This window comes from Mesocricetus auratus, unplaced genomic scaffold (assembly GCF_017639785.1).
Source record: "Mesocricetus auratus isolate SY011 unplaced genomic scaffold, BCM_Maur_2.0 Super-Scaffold_100004, whole genome shotgun sequence".
Taxonomy (NCBI): Eukaryota; Metazoa; Chordata; class Mammalia; order Rodentia; family Cricetidae; genus Mesocricetus; species Mesocricetus auratus.
The window spans coordinates 7195864-7215948 of record NW_024429189.1 but is presented as its reverse complement, the minus strand read 5'-3'; the positions used below and the strand labels follow the sequence as shown (position 1 = coordinate 7215948).

The window sequence follows — 20085 nt, the reverse complement described above, 5'->3', positions numbered from 1 at the left end:
GTCAAATGTGGCCTCGCCAGGCAATTCATTTCTCCTAAAAGAGGGTTTGAGCAGGTGGCGCTCAGGTCACATTTAGCTCAGACCTCCCAAAAAAAAAAAAAAAAAAACAAAACGTTCCCAGGACATCCTGGGAAAGTGAGGTGTGAGGCCATGACAGACTAGCACCTCACTGCTTTTTCCTGTTCCCTGTCCCGCCCTGTCTAGCGAGGTGTCAGGCCGTTTGTCCAGAAAGTCCCTAAGAACTTGTCAGAGGGGCAAGTAGGGCTACAATCAAAACCCGTGGGTCTCAGAAGAGACCTGATGGGCAGCAACACAGGTGGCCCTCACGCAGGAGCTGCATCCCTTGCCAGGGTGGGTGTGCCCAGGTATTGCATGTGCTGTTGACTTCCTGCCAGACGGTGGGGTGTGATGTCTTCACTTCCTCTGGGCTCTTTCATGCTTTGCTACTCCCAGTTTGTGGGAAATGAGCAGAAATGGCCTGTTACTTTGGAGCATGTTCCCAGTGTCTGAGTTCCAAGTATCTCTTGGCTGGGGGTTGGGACTGAGAGCACCATAAGCCAAGGCTCTGTCTGGGCCTGCCTGTGGGGTGGGAATGCCCAGGCCAGGGTATCCCTCAGAATGACCTCTCCCAGCCCCCTTTTGAAGCCTAGGTCCAGCTGGATGTAGGGCAGAGGAGAAGGCAGGCCTTGCTTAGAACCCCAGAAAACTTATCAGCTGGCAGAGGAGGTACTAGCAACAGGTCTGGCTGAGTTTGCCCATGCCTGCCCCCTGTTTTAGAGGCAGGAGGTCCCAAGAAGGTCCCCCAGGTATCTGGGTCCCTCACCCTATTTCCTTGATGTGTCAGTACCTAAAGATGGGGAGAAAATCCTTCCAGGCCATCAGGCCATCCATCTTGTCCCCAGCTGGGAGGAGGGGCATGGACCTCTTAGCTGTGCCAGGTACCTGCTGGGCAGGGAGAACAGGCTGTGGGAATCGCCGGGGCGGCCTGCCTGTGGGCGGCAAGCTCCGGTCACCTCTGCCTACCCCCACAGATGCCTGGATCAGTTCCCATTAGCAAAGGCTCCCAGCCCGACAGGCCACCCCTTGCTGCCCTGCACCTTAGGGCCCATGGCTCCCACAGGATCCAATCCTGGAAGGACCCAGGCCTTATGTCCTCCTCAGACCCCCACTTGATGAGGCATGGGCCCTCAGGAATGCTTGGAGATGGAGGGTGTTTGAGAGGGTGACGTCCTCTGCAAATTTGAACTCTGCTGCCTTTGGCCTAGGGGGCGGCCTGGTGACTCTGGGGAAAAGAGCAGAGCCAGGCTAAAGCTGTCTTTCCAGCTCTGCTCCTGTACCCATTGCCCTGGCTAAGGCCTCTCCCTGAGGGCTCTCGCTATACTTGCCATACCCTCGTAGGGGACACAGTGCAAGCACCTCTGTAGGCACACGAACCCAAATAGGGACAAGGACAAGTGGATACCCAGGCACACATGTTCTTGGGACAGCTCAGGACAGCTGCTACGACCCTGACAGCTGATCAGCTCTGGATCCTTCAGCCATGCCCCCCACACACACACACACCATGGCAGTGGCTAACAGCAGGCCCACTCAGATCCCCACCCAACAAATCTCTGTTTCAGTTGGGGGAACAGACAGATGGCACCCCAGATGGAGCTACAGGGCAGCCCTGTGTCCTTTGGCCTCTCTTTGCATATCCTGGAGGCCAAAGGAGGGGCTGTGACAGCATGAGGGATCAGTGTGCACCTCCCTGGACTGCCATCTTGGTACACACCTAAATTAGGTCTTTCCCTTATTCCTGCCCAGGTTTGCAGATAGTGGAATCAAATTCATGTCTGGCTGTGGCTCCACAGGCCCACCAGGAGCCAGCTGCTGGCTGGCTCAACAAGGCAGCTTCGCCCATGGGGCTCAGGGCTTACCAGCATCACCCCAGGCAGAAGTACCCTGAGTCAGGGCTGAATGCACTTTTCGTATCTCACAGCTACCCTGAGAATCTGACACACAGGGACCCCAGGGACCGAGCCGCTGAGTCTCCCCAGCTTCCCCTGCCCCTACCTCTCATAGCCTCTAGGTGTTCTCCCCTACCTACCGGCCAGGCTCACAGCTGTGCTGATGTAGGTCTGGGCCCTGACCCTTGTTCCGCACTCCCCCAGCCCCCAGATCCAGTGACATCACAAAGTTGGAGCCTCCTGGCCTCACGCTAAGGGTGAGGCAACATGGCGCGGGGCCTTGGACAGTTTGAGAGAGTGAGTTGCTGCAAGCCCCTCTCTGCAGAAAGGGAGGGGTCGAGCCCCTGGGTGCTAGGACCACTCAGCATTAGGTTAAACACTTCAGATATGGTCACTGTCATAATGGCCTAGTGAACACTTGGCCACCATGGTCCCAATGGCTGGCCCTCATATGGACTACAGGCCTGGAGGTGGAGGGCGGGTGCCGTGAACAGGGTAGAACTGGCTTTTCCAGCCCAGGCGGGGGCAGGGTTCCCTGGGCCCCACAAGGGTGACAGCAAGGCCCAAGATCGGGCAACGGACCGTGGGAAAACCAGCACCCATGGTTCCCGAAGGTGGGGCCAGGTCCTTGTGGACAGTCCCAGGCGTTTGCACGGTGGTGACTCAGCATGAGCCAGCTGCCTCACCCAGACTGCACACCAGGCCAGATCCTAGGAGGGCGAGAAACCCTGCACGGAGGGCATGCAGCCCATACACCTGTTGAGCTGTACTGCTGTCCCCAGCTACAGAGGGACACGAGACAGCAGAACAGGGACCGCTCTGGTGGCAGCCTGGGGCGCTCGGTAGAGACTCAGGTGCCTCACCCTTCCCCGGCTTAGACCAGGTGGTGGCCTCAGGCAGGATGCGTGGCTCCCTGCTTCCACGCCGGCCCCGAGGAAGTCCTTACAGTCAGAGCCTAGAGACACAGGAGGTGCCCACTATGAAAACGGGGGCTTCGTGGCGAGAAAGATGGGAGCCGGGGCAAAGGAAAGGCAGGTCCTAGCTCCTTGCCAGCCCCAGCCCAGGCCCCTGGCCAGCGGGGGCTGCAGAGCTGAGGTGACAGCGAAGCCACAGGTAATGCAACCTTGCGGTGTCGAAAGGCCCGTGGGAAAAGGGTGTGTGGGTGGGGCAGGTGCCGCCCGACATGGCACACCCTGAGGCTCTAACCGTGCCATTCCAGGGCACCTGCCTGGCTCACCCAAAGCCCCCAGGTGGGGAGGGGACCCGGCATGATCACTAGACAGCAAACTCTCAGTCACCTTCTCCCTCTAACCCTACTTGGTGGCTCAGGGACCCTACCTCTTTTCAGTTGCTCTGACACCCAGAAGTGCACACTTCCAAATGCATCTGCATGCCATCCCAGGGCTCCCACCCAGCTTATCCTGAAATCCAAACTCATTTATTAGTGTAGGCAGCAACAGGTTGGAGGTCGAGAACAGGGTCACCCGGGATTAAGTCCTAACTTCTTTGCCCTGGTCAATGGCGGCAGTCAGGTTAACAGGACTTAAACACACACACACACCTGCCCCTCTCCCCACCCCATTCATAAACCACTCAGATGTCCTACAAGTCCACTGCATATCCAGGATCAAGGTGCCCAAAAAGATCCAAAGTGGAGATGTTCCTGACCTAACATGGACCTTAGGGCCACACCAGACCCTGTGGCTTTGGCAACTATCCCAGATGTTATAAAATGTAGACAGATAGGCTAAAGGAGCCAAGGAAGCCTACAGCTGGTCCCAGTGACCCTTCATCCCACGCCTGAGCCTGGCTGGTCAGGAGCGGGCAGGCCTGGCTCTTCCCTAAAGGTTCTGGGTCTAGAGGGGAGCTAGGCAGAGTTCCCAAGGCCTCGGGGAATGGAAGAGGCAACTCATGGCCCAGGAGAGGCCAGAAGTCAAGGAGGTCTCCCGAGGGTCAGACAATATGTAGAATGAAGACGAGGGTAAGAAAAAAAAACTAATGACTACATGGGCTTGGGCTTGGGGTATAGCAAGGAAGTCCTGATCATGACTCAACACCCCTTTTGGTCCCCCGGGCCTGAAACAGTGATTTTAAGGTCTCGGAAGAGTTGACAAAGCAGCTGAACAAGTTAGGGGATCCCTGAAGCAGATGGGGGCTCTAGAGGGGTCCTTCAGAGGTGAATCTCAGGGGGGTTGGGGAAGTGTCTAGGGCCCGCTCCAATCCGAACTTCCTGGACGACAGCATATAGAAGGTGCCGAAGGTATGGGACCAGGTAGCTGAGACACTCACTCTCTGGGTCAAGTCAACATCTCCTCTATTTCTGGGGGTCTGCAGGCTCTGGTTGCTTTGCACACAGGCCAGTCCCTTTCCCTTTAATTTAGGGCACAGGGCCTGTCCCTCATGCAGCAGGCAGGTATATGGTCACTTCAGTTTGTGTAGGACAGCTCTCAGTTCTCCACAAGCCAACCTTAATGCCCCCTGGGGGTCGGTGGAGTGAGGCTTTCCCTTCTTGGGGGTCCAACAGCAGCAGTCTTCACAAGTTGCTCCTTGGTGGATGGCTTCACCCAGAGACCTCCATTTCCTTGTGAGACCACAGCCACACAGATTAGCTGGTGTCCCAAGGGGCTGCAGGGTAAGAGGGGCTCAACAGGCTGGATGGAGGCAGGAAGACCAGATAGAGGTCATGACCTCCTAAACTTCAAGGAAGAGCCCTCCTCCACTTAGTGGGGGATAGCTGTACCCATTCAAGTCTTACCTACAGTTAATATGGGGCCTGCTGTAAATAAATGTTTGAGAAAGACATTAAGGGATCCACAGGGGTGGGAGGGAGGCTGTCCCTCCCATCTGCTACCCACACTCCCTTCAGTTGCTCTCAGTCAGTCTTGCAGGAGTTAGTTCCCCGGCTGGACGTTGGCCCCTCTGCCCTCTGCTCACAGCCTGGCCAGGGCCTGTTGCGAGGGCCAGCAAAAATCATCCCCAACGTTTTTTGAGGCCCTGGGGGCCCCGCCCTGGTACCGGCTGATTTCGAAATGGGCTCCTTGGCAGTGGGCTTATCTGCTCATCACTACAAAAGGCGTGCCCCACCCCCACCCACTGGTTCTCAGGCCCCTGGATCCCTAATCACCAGATCTCATGCCCAGGACTTGTTTCCCAGGGACCTTTGAGCCCTAAGAACGTCCCTAAGTTTGAGTTCCCCAGGGAGGAACCCAGACGCACCAAGGCTTCTCAGCCACTTCTCTTTGGCCTCTCCACCGTGCCGGGTGGGGGTGGGGAACAAGCCAGGCACTGAAATAACAGAGCTCCAGCTCACAGGGGCCTTGTGGGTACAGGTGGCTCTGTGCCCCTTAGGACAGTTCCATCATGCCTCATTATCTTTTGTTAATAGGTGATGAAGCCACCAGGAGCAGACTCAAGGGAACCAGGTGAGTTCCATGACCACCCCCACCAAGGACACAGCTGGTTCTCCACAGGGCCCTAGCATCTTGAACTGCCCAAGACGGGGCGGAGGAGGGGTGTCTTGGTCCTGCAAGAGGATGGCCCAGAAGCTCTAAGAAGGTGGTCAAAGAGCACGGAGAACACAGAGCCAAGGGTCCCTACTTAGGAGGAAGTATGGGACAGAGTGGACAGGAGCAGGTGCTGCTTAAATGTGATCTTGGACACAGCCAGGTGTCTTGAGCCAGCTGAGAAATCAGGCATTGTCTCCCTACCTAGGCCTGGCCTGGGCAGGGGGCCCTGCACCTATGATCCCTTGAAACTGAACGGAGGCCAACACCCCAGCCACACTGAGCAATGGCACACTCGCTACAGCTGGAAGGGGCCCCGTGTGTATTGCTAAGGAAGCCTTGGCTGCAGCATTTCTACTGTTTTAAGCAATGTGACAAGATATTCTGGGATGGTTCCCACCTGGGCTGCATCATCACACACTTCCATAAGAGTCGCCACACCCTGTGGGCCAGGCCAAGTCCTCAGCCCAACCAGGAGCCACCGCAGCGGGCAAGGCAGCCAGAAACAGCCAAACAATAAACCTGAAGAATATTTGATCTATTTGGTTCAGGCTGAAGCCTTGTATGCCTGCTTAATCTATCCCCTCTGCCCATCCTGAGTCCCCCCATATGCCTTCAAGATGCTACAGACACCCAAAACAATTGGGTTTCTAGATGTCCAGGGTTCTTAGGCCCTAGGTCCAGGTGCCACTCGAAAGGTCTCTGTCACCCTGGGTCAGGCAAGGGTGGCTCTCCAGGGAGAAAGAAAGGCAGCTCCTATAACCTAGTGGGAGGCTGGAAGGACCTGGCTACCTACTAATGCTACAGGATCCTCACCGGTCTCGTGGGCCCATCCCTGGTCACAATTGCCTGGAAGTAAATGTTGCTGCCTCTGCTCTCTAAGGAAGACACCCTAAAGGGTCTGAGAGCGCTGATGCCAGGGATCCCAGAAGTAGGAAAGCCAATGGGAACTAAAGGGAAGGAAGGAAGGGAACCAAGAGAAAACCCAGGGTGGAGGTTCCTACAAGCCGTCAGCTTGCAACCAGCACACTTGATGTTATAGTAGCCTCCTCCTTTCTCACTCCCCAGGAATGCGCCACCTCCGCCCCCTTGCTCACATCCCTTTCCTTTTTGCTTCCTGCCTCAAGCGGAAACCAGCTCAGATTTGGCTGAAGAACCTAGCAGATGCCGCCAGGCAACAGGTCCTGAGAGCTATTTCTGCCTAGAACGGGGAATACCTATAGACCTAGACGTGTGGTATTAGGATCATGTCTGCTCACTCCCCTTGCAACAGCTTACCTGGGGTCTCCCAAGAGGCTACAACATGCCACTGTCCCGGATGTGCCTGGGAGCTGCATTCCAGCCCATTCAGGCCCAGGAAACCCAGCTGAGGTATCATAAATGAGGAGAGCTGGGCTCAGAGATGGGCAAAGGGACTGCAGCAATTCTCAGTGTCCCTCTGAGCCACCTCCAGGCCAGACCCTCCACTCAACCTGCTGGAGTAGGAGCCGGGCATCAGACAGATCAAGGGGATGAAAGCTGGCATGCTGCCTCTAGAAGTGATTCTCCTGGCTCTATGTCCTGTCTGGGACCACATTTCCCCACTCTAGGATTACAAGGAAGCATCAAGGGGGTAACATCTGTGTCCCAGCCCATCTGTGTCCTGGACAGCTACAGCACCAAAGGCAAAATGGGAGGAGAGGAACACCATGCTGTCCACTTTGACCAGGGCAAGCCAGGTCCTGCTCAAGGGCCATCCTCAGGACAGCCGTGCCCACTGCCCCAAGGGTTTCACCCTCTCTTGCCTCCCCTTTGCTGCCTCTAGGCACAGGGCTTACTTGCTATGAAACACCTCCACCCTGGCCACTGCGAGGGCTCTGGGGCTGTTTGCCCCAAGCAGGCTCAGGCATTGGAAGCAAGCTCCAAACATAGGAGGCCAGTTGCCATGTGCCTTCTTCAGATGCAGAGACGGCTTGCCTCAAGGACTGAGGACAGTCACGGTGCTGGCAGGGCAGCTATGATGCCCAGTGTTGGCCTGCCATGCTGAGTGGCCTGGGCAGGAGCCCTGGTCACAGCGATTGTCTGCTGCAGTTCCTGCCCGGCCTCCTTCCTCTGCTCTGCCGGCTGGCTGGAGCTGAGTGTTTGTTATTTGATTCCTATCCTCTGTCTTCTACCAGGTGTCTGGGCTGCTGGGAAGAAACGCTCTCCTCTTTCCCACGCTCCCCAACACATTTTAATGAATTAGCTGTAAGCCCCGCCCCCCACTGCCCACTGGCCTCCCTCCCCTGCTCGGTGCCTTTAAGGTGGCTGCAGGCCTGGCCCAGCTTTGGCCAGCTGCCCCCCGCCTGTGCTGTTCTCTTATGGCCTCTCAGATCGCCTGGACTACCCCACCCAGATTTCCCCAGCAGGGATTCCAGAATGTGGTACATGCTACCCCTTCACAGCATTGCTCTCACAGCTGCCAACTGCTAAGCACCCATCTATGGAAGAAGGGAGGGGGTACCTGGAGGGAGAAGGGTGCCCTGCCCACTGTTGCCTTCCAGGAGTGAGAAGATGGTGGTCAGGATGCTCCAGGACCAGCATCCTGAGGATCACTCAGGGACTAAAGGTCAGGGTTCAGTATCACAGCCAGAATGGGGTCTCCTTAAATCCCAAGCCAGCGTCACAAACACTGGGGCAGAATGCCGGGCCCCCTCAGACCTTCTGTGAGTCCCCCTCCCCTCCCTCTCTTCAATAACATGGAACAAATGTCCACCTTTTGGAAGTGTCCTCCAGGAAACACTTGGGCAGTGCTTACTAGAAACCAAATGCCCCACAGGCTATCCCAAGCCCATCCTCCTACAAGACAGCTACAGGAAGGCATGGGTGTGGGCCAGCCCACAGCCACGGGGAAGCAACAGGAGCAAGGAGGGGATCCTGCAGCCATCACCTAAGTCCCTCAGGACGCTGATCACAGGGCCCCATCTCAGCTGCACAGAGGTGGCAGGCCTAGCACATCTGTCTGTCCTTTGAGCCTGACACAGGGCAGAGGTTCCTCAGGACAGGCTTTTACCATAATAGGACTGCCACACCAGCCTTGCTGTTCTGCCAGAACTAGCTGAACCATCCGGCTCTCACCAGGGCTGCCGCTGATTTCACAGCCCCTGTGGTGGCTGCCTCGAGTTCCCACACTGAGCTCACACAGGGTCCCTTTGTCTGCCGCCTGCTGCGGATGTCGATGGGACTTTTCTCCCAGGCTCTGCACTGGGCAAGCATCTCAGATGCCCTTCCTCAGGCCAGGCTGGAGCTCACCTAGGAAGGGGCCCATCTGGGGACCCATTCACCTTCAAGAGATAGCCCTGGCAGTAGTGTCACACGCCTTTAATCCCAGCACTCGGGAGGCAGAGGCAGGCGGATCTCTGCGAGTTCGAGACCAGCCTGGTCAACAAGAGCTAATTCCAGGACAGCCTCCAAAGCCACAGAGAAACCCTGTCTCGAAACCACCCCCCAAAAAATAAAGAGCCCTGGGTTGGGTGAGAGTAAGGGCTCTGCTTGCCCCAAGGTGCAGCTTCTGTCTCCTGCCTGTCTAATGTCCCCAAGCCCTATGCAGATGCATGCAACCATGGGCCAAACAGGAAGCAGATCCTGCCCTCCTGACTGTTCCCAGAACGCCCTCTTCTCCATGCCCACCTTGTTCTGTGTTAGGACACATCCAGCATCAAGATACCAGTCAGTATCCCCAACTGAGCCTCAGTCTACCTGCTCAGTGGGAAGAACCTTAAGGGTTCCCCTTGAGGTCTTGGAACAGTGAGGCATAAAGTGGGGACAGGGGACCAAATAGGCCGAACCCAATACTGTGGATTTCTGGGAGACCAGTGAGGTCTCCAAACTGCATATACAAGGGATTCAGATCTCAGGCTACCAGAAAAGTGTGTCCCTTAAACAAGTCAGCCAGGCCAGCGGTGGTGGCACAAGCCTTTAATCCCAGCACTCGTGAGGCAGAGGCTGGCAGATCTCTATGAGTTCGAGGTCAGCCTAGTCTACAGAATGAGTTCCAGGACAGCCACAGCTACACAGAGAAACCCTGTCTTGAGAAAAAAAAAAAAGAAAGTTAGCCAGGCCTAAAGGTAACTGGCCAAAGATGGACAGTCCCGGGGGACATTTGCCTACTTTCTCTATTTAGTTTAGCTATAGTTGTTCCCATAACACAAAGTAGGGTTGGGGGCATGCCCTGGTAAAAATGATACAGTTCTGAGTCTGGGGTAGAAGCACCCACCAAAAGACGCTCCCCCAGATGGAGCCTGGCAGGGTGGTCTCCTCAGCTGAGGCCTACGGCTGCCTGCTTGGAATTCCCGGCTAGGCTTCAGAAGAAATCAAGCCGTGGCGTGCCCTGCCTCCTGCTCTGTCAAGTCTTAAGATCATTCCTCCTTAATTTTCAGCAACCACAGCGAAGCTGTAAGCTGTAAAACATAATGAGGAAATGTGGAGCCTCCCCAGCCTGCACCAACGAGTGCCTCCTGCCTCCTGCCACAAAATGTGGAGCCTATGGTTTGGAAATTAGTCGTTTCAAAACCCCCTTACAGGCCAGCGCTGTGCATGCCGACAGGAACTGAGGAGTGGTGGTGACTGCCCACCATAACACAGAGATTGAACGCGAGCCTGTCCCAGCTTTCTGGAGAGGAGAAAGGGAAGAGAAAGGAACCCCTACACTTGGATGGCTTGGAGCATGGAGCGCCTTTCATCAGTGCGGATGAGGCCAAACACAAGAGCTCCCCAAGCTGCCTGGAAAGTCCCACTGGAGTAGAAAGGACCACAGTGGTGGAGGACTACGCAACCCAGCGGTCCATGGAATTGTCACCCGTGAGTGCCAGGTCCAGGCCCCGGAGTGGCAGCGCGAGGAACTCGTATTTCCCGAGATCTATGAAGGAAAAGGAAGACTGCGGAGGAGCTTATATACCCCGGGGCAAGCGGACCCAGGATGCGGCAGCAGCGCTGGAAAAACCCTGAGGTCGGTCGCCTGACCACCCCGTCTGGGGCTGGCGGAGACCAGCGCCCCCTGTCGTTTGCCGTGGAGCTGCACGACCCCGCCTCCGCCCCGCCCCCACGTGGGCACGGCCCAATCGAGAGTGCCCCAGTGTGCGCGTCAAGAGCGTCCATTGTTATGCAAATATAAGGACCGTAAAAGACGCCGGGAAGCGGCGGGCGAATTAGAACTACTTTGCAAAGGGAAGCAAGTGGAGTTCACTAAGAGCGCAGCCAAACCCCGAAGGCACCACGATTGCCAGCGTCGCGGCCTCCGGCTGCTCCAGACTCTTCGAACCAGCACCCGGCCCTGTCGCCCGCCCTCCTGGGCGTGGCTGGATGCAGCAGGGGTCCCGCACCGGCGGCCCTCGGCCCCGAGCGCCCGGAGCGCGCAGGGGCGGCGTGTGGGGCCCGGGGGCGCAGCGCCCTCCATGCGCCGAGGCGTGCCTCGAGACACGCCCCGAGACGGCCCGGGGCCCGCACTGCAGCCGCCGCCCGCGCTGAGCCGGGGCGCGGCCCGCCGTCCTACCTCTGCGGCAGCATGAGCCAGGCCGAGCTGTCCACCTGCTCGGCGCCGCAGACGCAGCGCATCTTCCAGGAAGCGGTGCGCAAGGGCAACACGCAGGAGCTGCAGTCGCTGCTGCAGAACATGACTAACTGCGAGTTCAACGTGAACTCGTTCGGGCCGGAGGGCCAGACAGCACTACACCAGTCAGTCATCGATGGCAACCTGGAGCTGGTGAAGCTGCTGGTCAAGTTCGGCGCGGACATCCGCCTAGCCAACCGCGACGGCTGGAGCGCGCTGCACATCGCCGCCTTCGGGGGCCACCAGGACATCGTGCTCTATCTCATCACCAAGGCCAAGTACGCGGCCAGCGGCCGGTGATACCCACCCCGACCCCGGACCCTGACCTTCGCCCGCGTCTTCTCTGCTGTACCTTCCCGCCAACTACCTCGGTGTGCGCCAGGTTTGCTGGCCCGCGTGGAAATCGGGCTAGGTCTCCACGTCCGGTGGCCCCCAGGATTCGACTCTGCCAGACAGCGCCTCCCCTCGGCAGTCCTCGGAGCCTCGCGGGGCCCCAGAGCCTTCCCACGGCCCCCGACCGCCTCGAGGGTGGGGGTGGGGCGCAGGCTCCAGCCCATTTTGAAATTTGAGTCTCACACCGGGAGACTTCGGAATCCCGAGATACCGGATCCTCCGCTTGAAATGTTTTCTCCGGAAGGTGAAAGGCGCGGGCGGACTCAACGCTCCCACCGCCGCCCGTGCGACCAGCCCGCCCGCAGTGCGGTTCCCGCCGCTGGCGGTCGCCAAACAGCCACTACCCGGCTCTACCATCTGCGTGCGCGCCCTCGCGCGAGGAAGGGGACACTCCCGGTTCCTGATGTCCTAAACTATTTATCACGTGTGTGTATATTTGTGGGTGAAGTTTGTGCGCCTGAGTTTTTTGTTTGGAAATATTGTGCGTGGTTATGGGAGAAAGATGCATTTTTTTTCCTTAAAACTAAAAACTTGAGTCTACCATTTCTTGGTTGCACTGAAAATACCGCCTAGCCCTATGGTTTTCCCATTGCTAGCCACCCCCTCCCCAAATCCCTGATCTTCCTTCAACACCTCTCTCCTTCGTTCCTCTCCCTGGATTCTGAGTGAGTTTAGGGAGCCCAGGATCAGTCTCCCTTCCCCCTCTCGTGAGAGGCCACCATTCCCCGCACCGGCTGGTTTAGCTAAGTTCCAGCGGGACCTTGAAGCCTGCGTGGCTGGGACGTGGGGATTTTGAGAGGATGTTGCTCTTTCCTAGTGACTTCTATTATAGTTAATAGTTGGTTGCACACTTTTTTAAAAAAGTAAATGAATTTGCCACGATTAAATAAGTGTCATAACATTTATGACAATATAAAATGTTAACATATTTTAAGCCAAGTTTTAGGTATATTTTTTGAATCTTGGTTATAAACCCAATTTTAAAGGGCGTTGTATCCAGCGTTGTGAAGGCTGTTGTGTACCCATATTTATATTTTTATAAAATTCCTATAAAGACTGTGAATCTCTCACGCTATTTGCTGAGTGAGTGGTAGGGCTGTGGTGCCCTTTCTCGGCCCCGGCTCCAGGATCCCATTATGATCTGAGGATCCTGCCATGAGGGAGGGGCTGCGCCAAGGACCCTGGAGCCTCACTTGCTGTCCCTGAAAGGAGACTTCCTGGTTTCTGTGGTTCCAATTTTCTATGCAACCCCACACCCCTTGTTGTTTTGATCCTGGGAAATAAAAGGGAGGCTGAATTATTCAAATTTAAATGAGGTTTCCCCTTCGTAGAAGTGCTGCTGACCCTACGGGCAAAAATGGGGAGCACTTGAGGACACAGGTGGGTGGAGGCCTTTTGTGCCGCCCTCCCGGTCATAGTCTTTGGTCCTTCTGCAGCTTTTAGGAATCAGTGTGGGAAGAACAGTGATAATGTCATGAAACTGGCAGACAAGCACAGATTACTTCAAAGGAGTTCTGTATGTTTTTTCTACATGCAAATGCCTTTTTAATTATGTTAATTAATGTTAAGACTTCCTAGGCCAATGTCGAAGCTTCAAATGGGTCTTGGTTTGGTCTCCTGTCTGTATGAAGTCTGGCACACCCCTGAGCGTACGATATAGACTTGTAGCCCATCGTGAAAAATTTATAAATAAATTTTTCATTGGTCTTTTTATATTAAAAAAAAAACATTGGTTCTTAGTTTTGGCACAAGTCATGGATACCCTCCGTGGGGATGAAGATTGGGCCGCAGCACGCTGTCTTCAACTAGATGGGTGATGGAAGCTTGGCTTGTAAATGTAAAGACAGAGCTGGGCAAAGCTCAGCGTAACTCAGCTGTCAAGTCCAGGTCAACCGCAGGGTCCTCTGGGAACCCGGATGCCAGCCTGTGCTTGGTGCTGCAAGTGCTGGCCACCTTGGGAGCTCCCGGAGCTGGCGTCCCAACTACTCCCTAGTATTGGCAGAGTGGCTGAGACCTCCCCCGGGGCAATGGCTGCTTATGGCTCTTCATGTTTCCCACCCAGCCTGCAGTCCTGGAAGATGGGGTCACTTTAGATTTTGGGGGAACATTCCAGTTGCTTCTGGGCAAGCAAAAGCCCTCTGGAGACCTAGGCTTCCGTGGAGGGCCAGCCCCTCCGCAGAAAGCAGATCTGAGTTAGGACCAGGATTCCCGTGCATGGACAGCCCATCCTGGGGTCCTGAACGGGGCGGGGGGGAGGGGTGCCTGGCAGGTCGAGAACAGCAGCAGCCATCAGAGGAGCTCTGGAGGAGCCATGACTTAAGTAGCTGCCCCTCTGACAGACTCCAGGCAGCCATCAGTCCCTCCCCACATCTCTCATGAGGTCTTGCCATTATCTCCCCAGCAACAGTAAGGTTGCCAAAGTCCCAGGGAGTGAGCAGAGGGCGACGCTGACGCTTCGCAGAGGGACAGGCTCTTCCTCAGGAAGTCCTGCCCTAGGAATTATTGCTGCCACCCAGGAGCGGCTCCATCTTCCCTCTGCTCTGCGCTGTTTTGCATGGGAATGAGACAGACCCACAACTATCTTGTTGCTGATGTCCGTTTCCCTGGAGCACAGTGGCCAGTGGTTCTTGCAGCTCAGCAAACTGCCTGCTTCAGTGAAGCTAGAGGAAGTTCCCACCCTCTCCCCAGACTGGTCCAAGTACTAACTGGAGTGTGAGGCCCAACCAGAATCATTGCCTTTGTGGCACTCTTAAAACTCTCCCACCTAAGAGCAGCTATAGGGGTTCCAGGTACATGGCTTCCACTAAGCAACTCCCTGAAGGTTTCACTGGGGGTATATCCAACAGACTGTGTTTCCCATTGAATGGAATGAGACTAAGAAGAGATGGCAAAGCAGGGTGTTGTAGCGTAGGCCTTTAATCCCAGCACCGAGGCAGAGGCAGACAGATGTCTGAAATCCCTGAGTTTCAGGCCAGGCTGGTCTACAGAGCTAGTTCCACAGAGAAACCCTGTTTCAAAAAAAAAAAAAAGAAGAGATGGCGAAGGGTGGAGCCGTAGTGGAAGCCATTGTCTTTACTCTCAGAGGAAGGCACTGACTGGGCTGTGTTGTAGACTCAAGCCTCCTTCACAATGCAGCACTCTAGAAGGCAGGAGACACACTCAGAAATCGTCTTAGTCCTTCCGCTGTGGGGCCAGAACTGAGGAGAGGATCTGAGCCAGCAAGGCCCACGAGTCCACAGACAAAGCAGTCGGCTGGCCCATCTTGCCTTACAGGGGGTCATGGCAGCATTCTGAGTGACACACAGCAGCAGAAAGCGTGTACACAGCAGGTTAGGATTCAGTCCAACACCTTAGGTCAGGAAGGCTCCCCAAGAGGAGTGGTTTAGAACATGGCTGTCGTGACAGAGTATATTGTTTGTGGGGTGTCAGCCGGGCGGTGGTAGCGCGTGCCTTTAATCCCAGTGCTACGTTGCCATGTCTCTGGTTTCCATTTCCTTCTCAAGCTGGTCCAGGTTAGGGCAGGCTAAAAGGAGCCATGGGCCGGGCGGTGGTGGCACACGCCTTTAATCCCAGCACTCGGGAGACAGAGGCAGGTGGATCTCTGTGAGTACGAGACCAGGCCTGGTCTACCGAGCGAGTTCCAGGAACCATGGGTGACCCAGGTACTCCTCTGTCCTGGCCTTCCAGAGATACGCCTGTCACCAGGTGAGGGCACAGGCCAAGAGCATTGAGAAGACCTGGAGCTGTACACCCCAAGAAGCCCTGGGAAACACGGAAGGTAAGGTCAAGGTCTGCCCCCTGTTCTCAGGAGGATGCTTGGTTCCTGTCCATCTCCGATCTGACTCATTGCGTAGAAGACATTTACTGCAAGAGATGCAGAAATATTGTCAACTTGTAAGAGTGGTCCCAAATCCACAGGTGGGAACCAGGGCACATAGCAGGCCAGTAGGGGCAAAGAGAAGGAAGGGTCCGTCCCCAAAGGCTTGGTAGCTCAGCACAAGAAAGGACAGAGGTGTGCACCACAGGGGGAGGGACAGCCACCCTTTGACCTGGGAAGGCCAGCTGTCTCCTGGTGCTCCCAGGAAACCTGAGGGAAGAGGCGATATCCACAGGCCTTGAAGGACGGGAAAGGAAGCCTTGTGCCTGGGGCTGTTGACGAACAAAGGCCAAGGCCTCAGTATAAGGGCTTGGAGCATAGGAGGGGCCGTCGAAGGTCTGGGAACCTCAGCAACTGCTCCTCCTGGGGCCTTGGCAAGACGCTCCTGGGGCTCTAGGGTCCCTGGAGGCCGCCCTCCCCCACCGCCTCACCCCCGCCCCCGTGCGGCGCATTCTTCTGGTTGGCTGTCCTTCCGACGGTCCCCTGCGCGTCCGTCTGTCGGTCTTTCTTCTCTTGCCTGCACCAAAGCCGAGGCCCTATTCATTCCTGAGGCCTCTGCCCTCTCCTGAGCTGGTCCCCGCTCGGCGAGCAGCTGCTATGCTAATGAGGGCGGCGGCGGGTGGGGCGGGCAGGCACTCACAAAGGCAGAGTCTTTACATTCAAAGCCAGCCGGGCCGTGCCTGCGAGCGCGCCAGGCGAGGCGGCGGGGAGCGGCGCCCGAGGGCGCACCGGCTGCCCCGGCACCCACTGCCGGGCGCGGTGTGAGGGCAGAGACCAGCTGTCGTCTGCTCGAGGTCACAGCCTGGGACCCGCAGCTCCTTAGAAGGACCTGCCTGAGCTCTCCAGACGCCCCTCTTAGTGGCTCGGGGACGCTCGGTGCACGTGTGCATGGCTAGTAGTCACCAAAGGTGACTGTGCCGCCCTTCCCGGCACAAGGAGGTTGGATAAAACCCAAGTAGAGTCTGAGGACCCTGATCCAAACAGGAGCAGAGATCTCCGGTCACTTCACACGAGCCGGCGGGGTTCCCCTTCCTCCCGGAGGGACCGAATGGGGGGCCGGGGGCGCTTGGGGAGGGGCTGTGACACAAGCCTTACTCTCCGGATCTCGGACGCGTCTTGTCCAGCAGGGGCCTTCCTAGCCTCTGATGACCACGGCCCTTCCAGACTTTGTACTAGAGGTCAGGAACTTAAAGCTGGGGAGAAAAGGATGGAAACTGGGGAGGGGACGGTTGTGACTGGCCTGCGAGACTATGCTGCCGCCCTGTGGCCACGGCCCGCACTGCGGTCCTCGCCAAGAGCACTAAGGTGTCTGACCCAGGGAGTCAGCTATGTCTGATCACCTTGTTACCTAGGACTCCAGACTCCATCCATCCATAGGAGACAGGCAGAGAAGGTTGGGTGAAGCGCTTAGGTCACGAAGGAGCAAGAGCTGTCATAGCACATATCAGAGAGGCCTGAGCAGCTGAGGCATGCCCCAGGGGTTATGGGACAGAGGGCAAGTTCTCAGGAACTATGACACCAGACCCAGACAGGCCAACTGACTAGGCATCTTGGGCCACAGTAATTAGCAATGGGAGACAGAGTTAGTGTATGACGGGCAGGTTAGATCGAGAGAAAGAAATAAGGGAAGACCAGAGAGAGAATGCACAGCAGGCCTTGGCACGGTTGCTGAAGTTGGAAGACTAATCATTCGTGGGATGCTCAGGCGATCAAAGGGTGGGGCATTTGGTGGGAAAGCATCCCAGGGTGTACCACTGCTTGACTGAGGCCAACAACCCAGCTGGGGCCCCTGAACTGCTACCGCAGTCCCTAGGATACCCAAACAAACCTTGAGTGGTGGCCCCTCACCAAGATGTTGACCTGATGAAATGGAAAAAAGATGATATTCCAAGGCCCAAGACTTCAGCGATGGTTAGCAGAATACAACTGTAGCCCTGCATGCAAGGGCCACACTCCTAACGGCTTAAAGGACACTCAAAATGATCACGGGACAGGTTAGAAGGTGCCTCTGGGTCTAGAGCCTGGGTCATTGGCAGGAGCCATGTGGGCAAGACCCGTGGGCCCAGTGATGGCTAGCGGCTAGCACTAGGTACTGCCTGCACCTGCTACCATTATAAACTCTAAAACCTCTGAAACCATAAGCTAACTAAATACTTTTTTTTTTTTGAGATGAGGTTTCTCTGTGTAACAGCACTGGACCTCACTCTATAGACCAAGATGGCCTTGAACTCACAGAGATCTGCCTGCCCCTACCTCCCAAGTGCTGGGATTAAAGGTGTGCACCACCACCTGACTGAAACAGTATTTTTAAAAGTTAAAGAAAAGAGGGCTGGAGAGATGGCTCAGAGGTTAAGAACACTGACTGCTCTTCCAGAGGTCCTGAGTTCAGTTCCCAGCAACCACATGGTGGCTCACAACCATCTGTAATGAGATCTGGTGCCCTCTTCTGGCCTGTGGACATACAAGCAGACAGAACACTGTATGCATAATAAATAAATAATTCTTTTAAAAAAGTTAGAAAAGAAATAAAACATGATTTCAGGGGACGGAGAAATGGCTTCATGACTAAGAGCAAGTACTGCTCTTGCAAAGGACTGTGATTCAATTCCCAGCATCCATGTCTGGCCATTCACAGGGCCTGTAGTAATTCCAGCTCCAAGAGATCCAACACCCTCTTCTGGCCTCTGAGGACACCGACACTCATGTAAGTATAATTTAAAATTATCTTTTAAAAAATAGGGGCTGGGCCGGGTGGTAGTGGCACATACCTTTAATCCCAGCACACGGGAGGCAGAGGTAGGCGGATCTCTGTGAGTTCGAGGCCAGCCTGGTCTACAAGAGCTAGTTCCAAGACAGGCTCCAAAGCCACAGAGGAACCCTGTCTCAGAAAAAAAAATGAGGGCTGAGCTGGGCAGTGGTGGCACACACCTTTAACCCAAGCACTTGGGAAAGTTAAGCTGGAGGAACTTTATGAGTTCAAGGCCAGCCTGCTCTACAAAGTGAGTTCCAGGACAGCCAGAGCTGTTACACAGAGAAACTCTTGTCTCAAAATAAAGTGGCAGGGGTGGGGTGGGAGGTTGGAGAGATGGCTCAGAGGTTAAGAACACTGGCTTGTCTTGTAGAGGACCAGAGAGATTTCAGTTCCCAGCACCTACATGGAGGCTCACAGCCATCTGTAATTCCAGTTCCTGAGAATCTGAGTTCCTCTTCTGACATCCCATGCACCAGACATAAATGAAATCCACAGACATGTATCCAGGCAGCACACCCACATTCATGAAATAATAATAATAAATCTTTAGAATTATTTTTCAAAAATACTAATATTTTACCAGAAAGAAATAGCCTCCCCGTGATGGGCCTCATCAAAGCCTTGCTACCTCCACCTCCATCATTTCCATCTAATCTACAGCTCTCCTGTTGCCAGAGCATGCTGTCAGAAACACGGGCACGTTTGTGCCTTCCTACAATGTCAGTTCATTGGATAAAAACAAGCTCATAAACTAGGTCAGTTGCTATAGCTGCAGTTGGCCAAGCAGTCCTGATTTCCCTTGACAATTGGCCATTAACAAACACGGGTTTCCTGTTCCAGTCTTAATAGCCAATATTAAGTTCAGATCACACATTACACATCACATGGTAGTTATTTTATCTATGTAACCAATACAGGTTATAGAAAGATTACAAGAGGGTAAGAGGCTGCACCAGAGATGTCTTATTAGACGAAGAAGCAGAAGGCTGGTTAGAACGCAAAAAGAATCTGTAAGTTAGAGGGCTGCTGGACCACCAAGCCCAGGTGTCCACCCATCACACACATCACCACTCCTCAGACCTTTCCATTTCTTTCCTTTGTGATGGCTACACTTACTCGACTTTCCCAAACCTAGAGTTGAGAATAACTACCTCCTCCTCCAGTTACCATCCCCAGGTGGGCTGTGGTAGAGGCTTGACCGGGAATGACCCCCTTAGGCTCAGACGTTAGACTGCTGGTCCCCAGTTGGCCTAACTCTTAGGGAAGAGTTAGATGTGACCTTGCTGAAGGCATGTCACCAGGGCTTTGAGGTTTCAAAAGACTGAGGACACTTGGAGCTAATTCTCTCTGCTTCCTGCTTGTGGATCACAGGAGGACTGATGCAAATTGAGAGCTTGAGGCCAGTCTGGCCTACAAAGAGTTCAAGGCAAGCCCGGGCTGTGTAGCAAAATCCCATCTCAAAAACAACACAAAAAGAGAAAACACATGAAGGAATGTGAGTTCTAGGTTAACTAAGTTCTCATAGCAAGTCTTTCTCAAAAGAATAAAAGCATTAAAAACTAGTTATTTATGGAGTTCCTGCACAGTCTCTGCTGGCTGCGCTATGAAGCTCAGCTTCCTATTATACTTCCCTCTTCAGAACTTCTTGGTTATTGAAAAATAGGACAATCATTTGACCCCCATGGTGGTATATAAGTTTTAGGTGGGCCTGGGCTACCAGTGTGAAAACCTGTCTGAAAACAAGAACTGTCATTTGTGGGGGGAGGTTTGGGGGGTTCTGAGACAGGGTTTCTCTGTGTAGCCCTGGCTGTCCTGGAAATCAATCTGTAGAACAGGTTGGCCTTGAATACAGAGATCTGCCTGCTTCTGCCTCCTGAGTGCTGGGATTAAAGGTGTCTGCCACGACGCCCATCTCTAAGCCTAGGAATTATTAAATACAGAGACTTAGAGAAAGAAGCTGGTGAATTTACCATGGACAGGTTTCAGTGTGCCTTTCTCAATCCATAGGTGAAGCAACAGAAGAACCAAAGGAAGACCGTAAACTC

General features: G+C 54.9%; 1 protein-coding gene across 1 annotated transcript; it reads left to right on the top strand.

Moving 5' to 3' along the window:
• Positions 1-10612: 10612 nt before the first annotated feature.
• Positions 10613-13150, top strand: LOC101832404 (NOTCH regulated ankyrin repeat protein). The gene has a single exon (XM_005083717.4). The coding sequence runs from the start codon at positions 10974-10976 to the stop codon at positions 11316-11318; it is 345 nt and encodes a 114-aa protein (XP_005083774.1). The 5' UTR covers positions 10613-10973; the 3' UTR covers positions 11319-13150.
• Positions 13151-20085: the final 6935 nt, after the last annotated feature.

Coding starts and splice junctions, on each gene's coding strand:
- LOC101832404 (XM_005083717.4), top strand. CDS start 10,974: ATGAGCCAGGCCGAGCTGTCCACCTGCTCGGCGCCGCAGACGCAGCGC.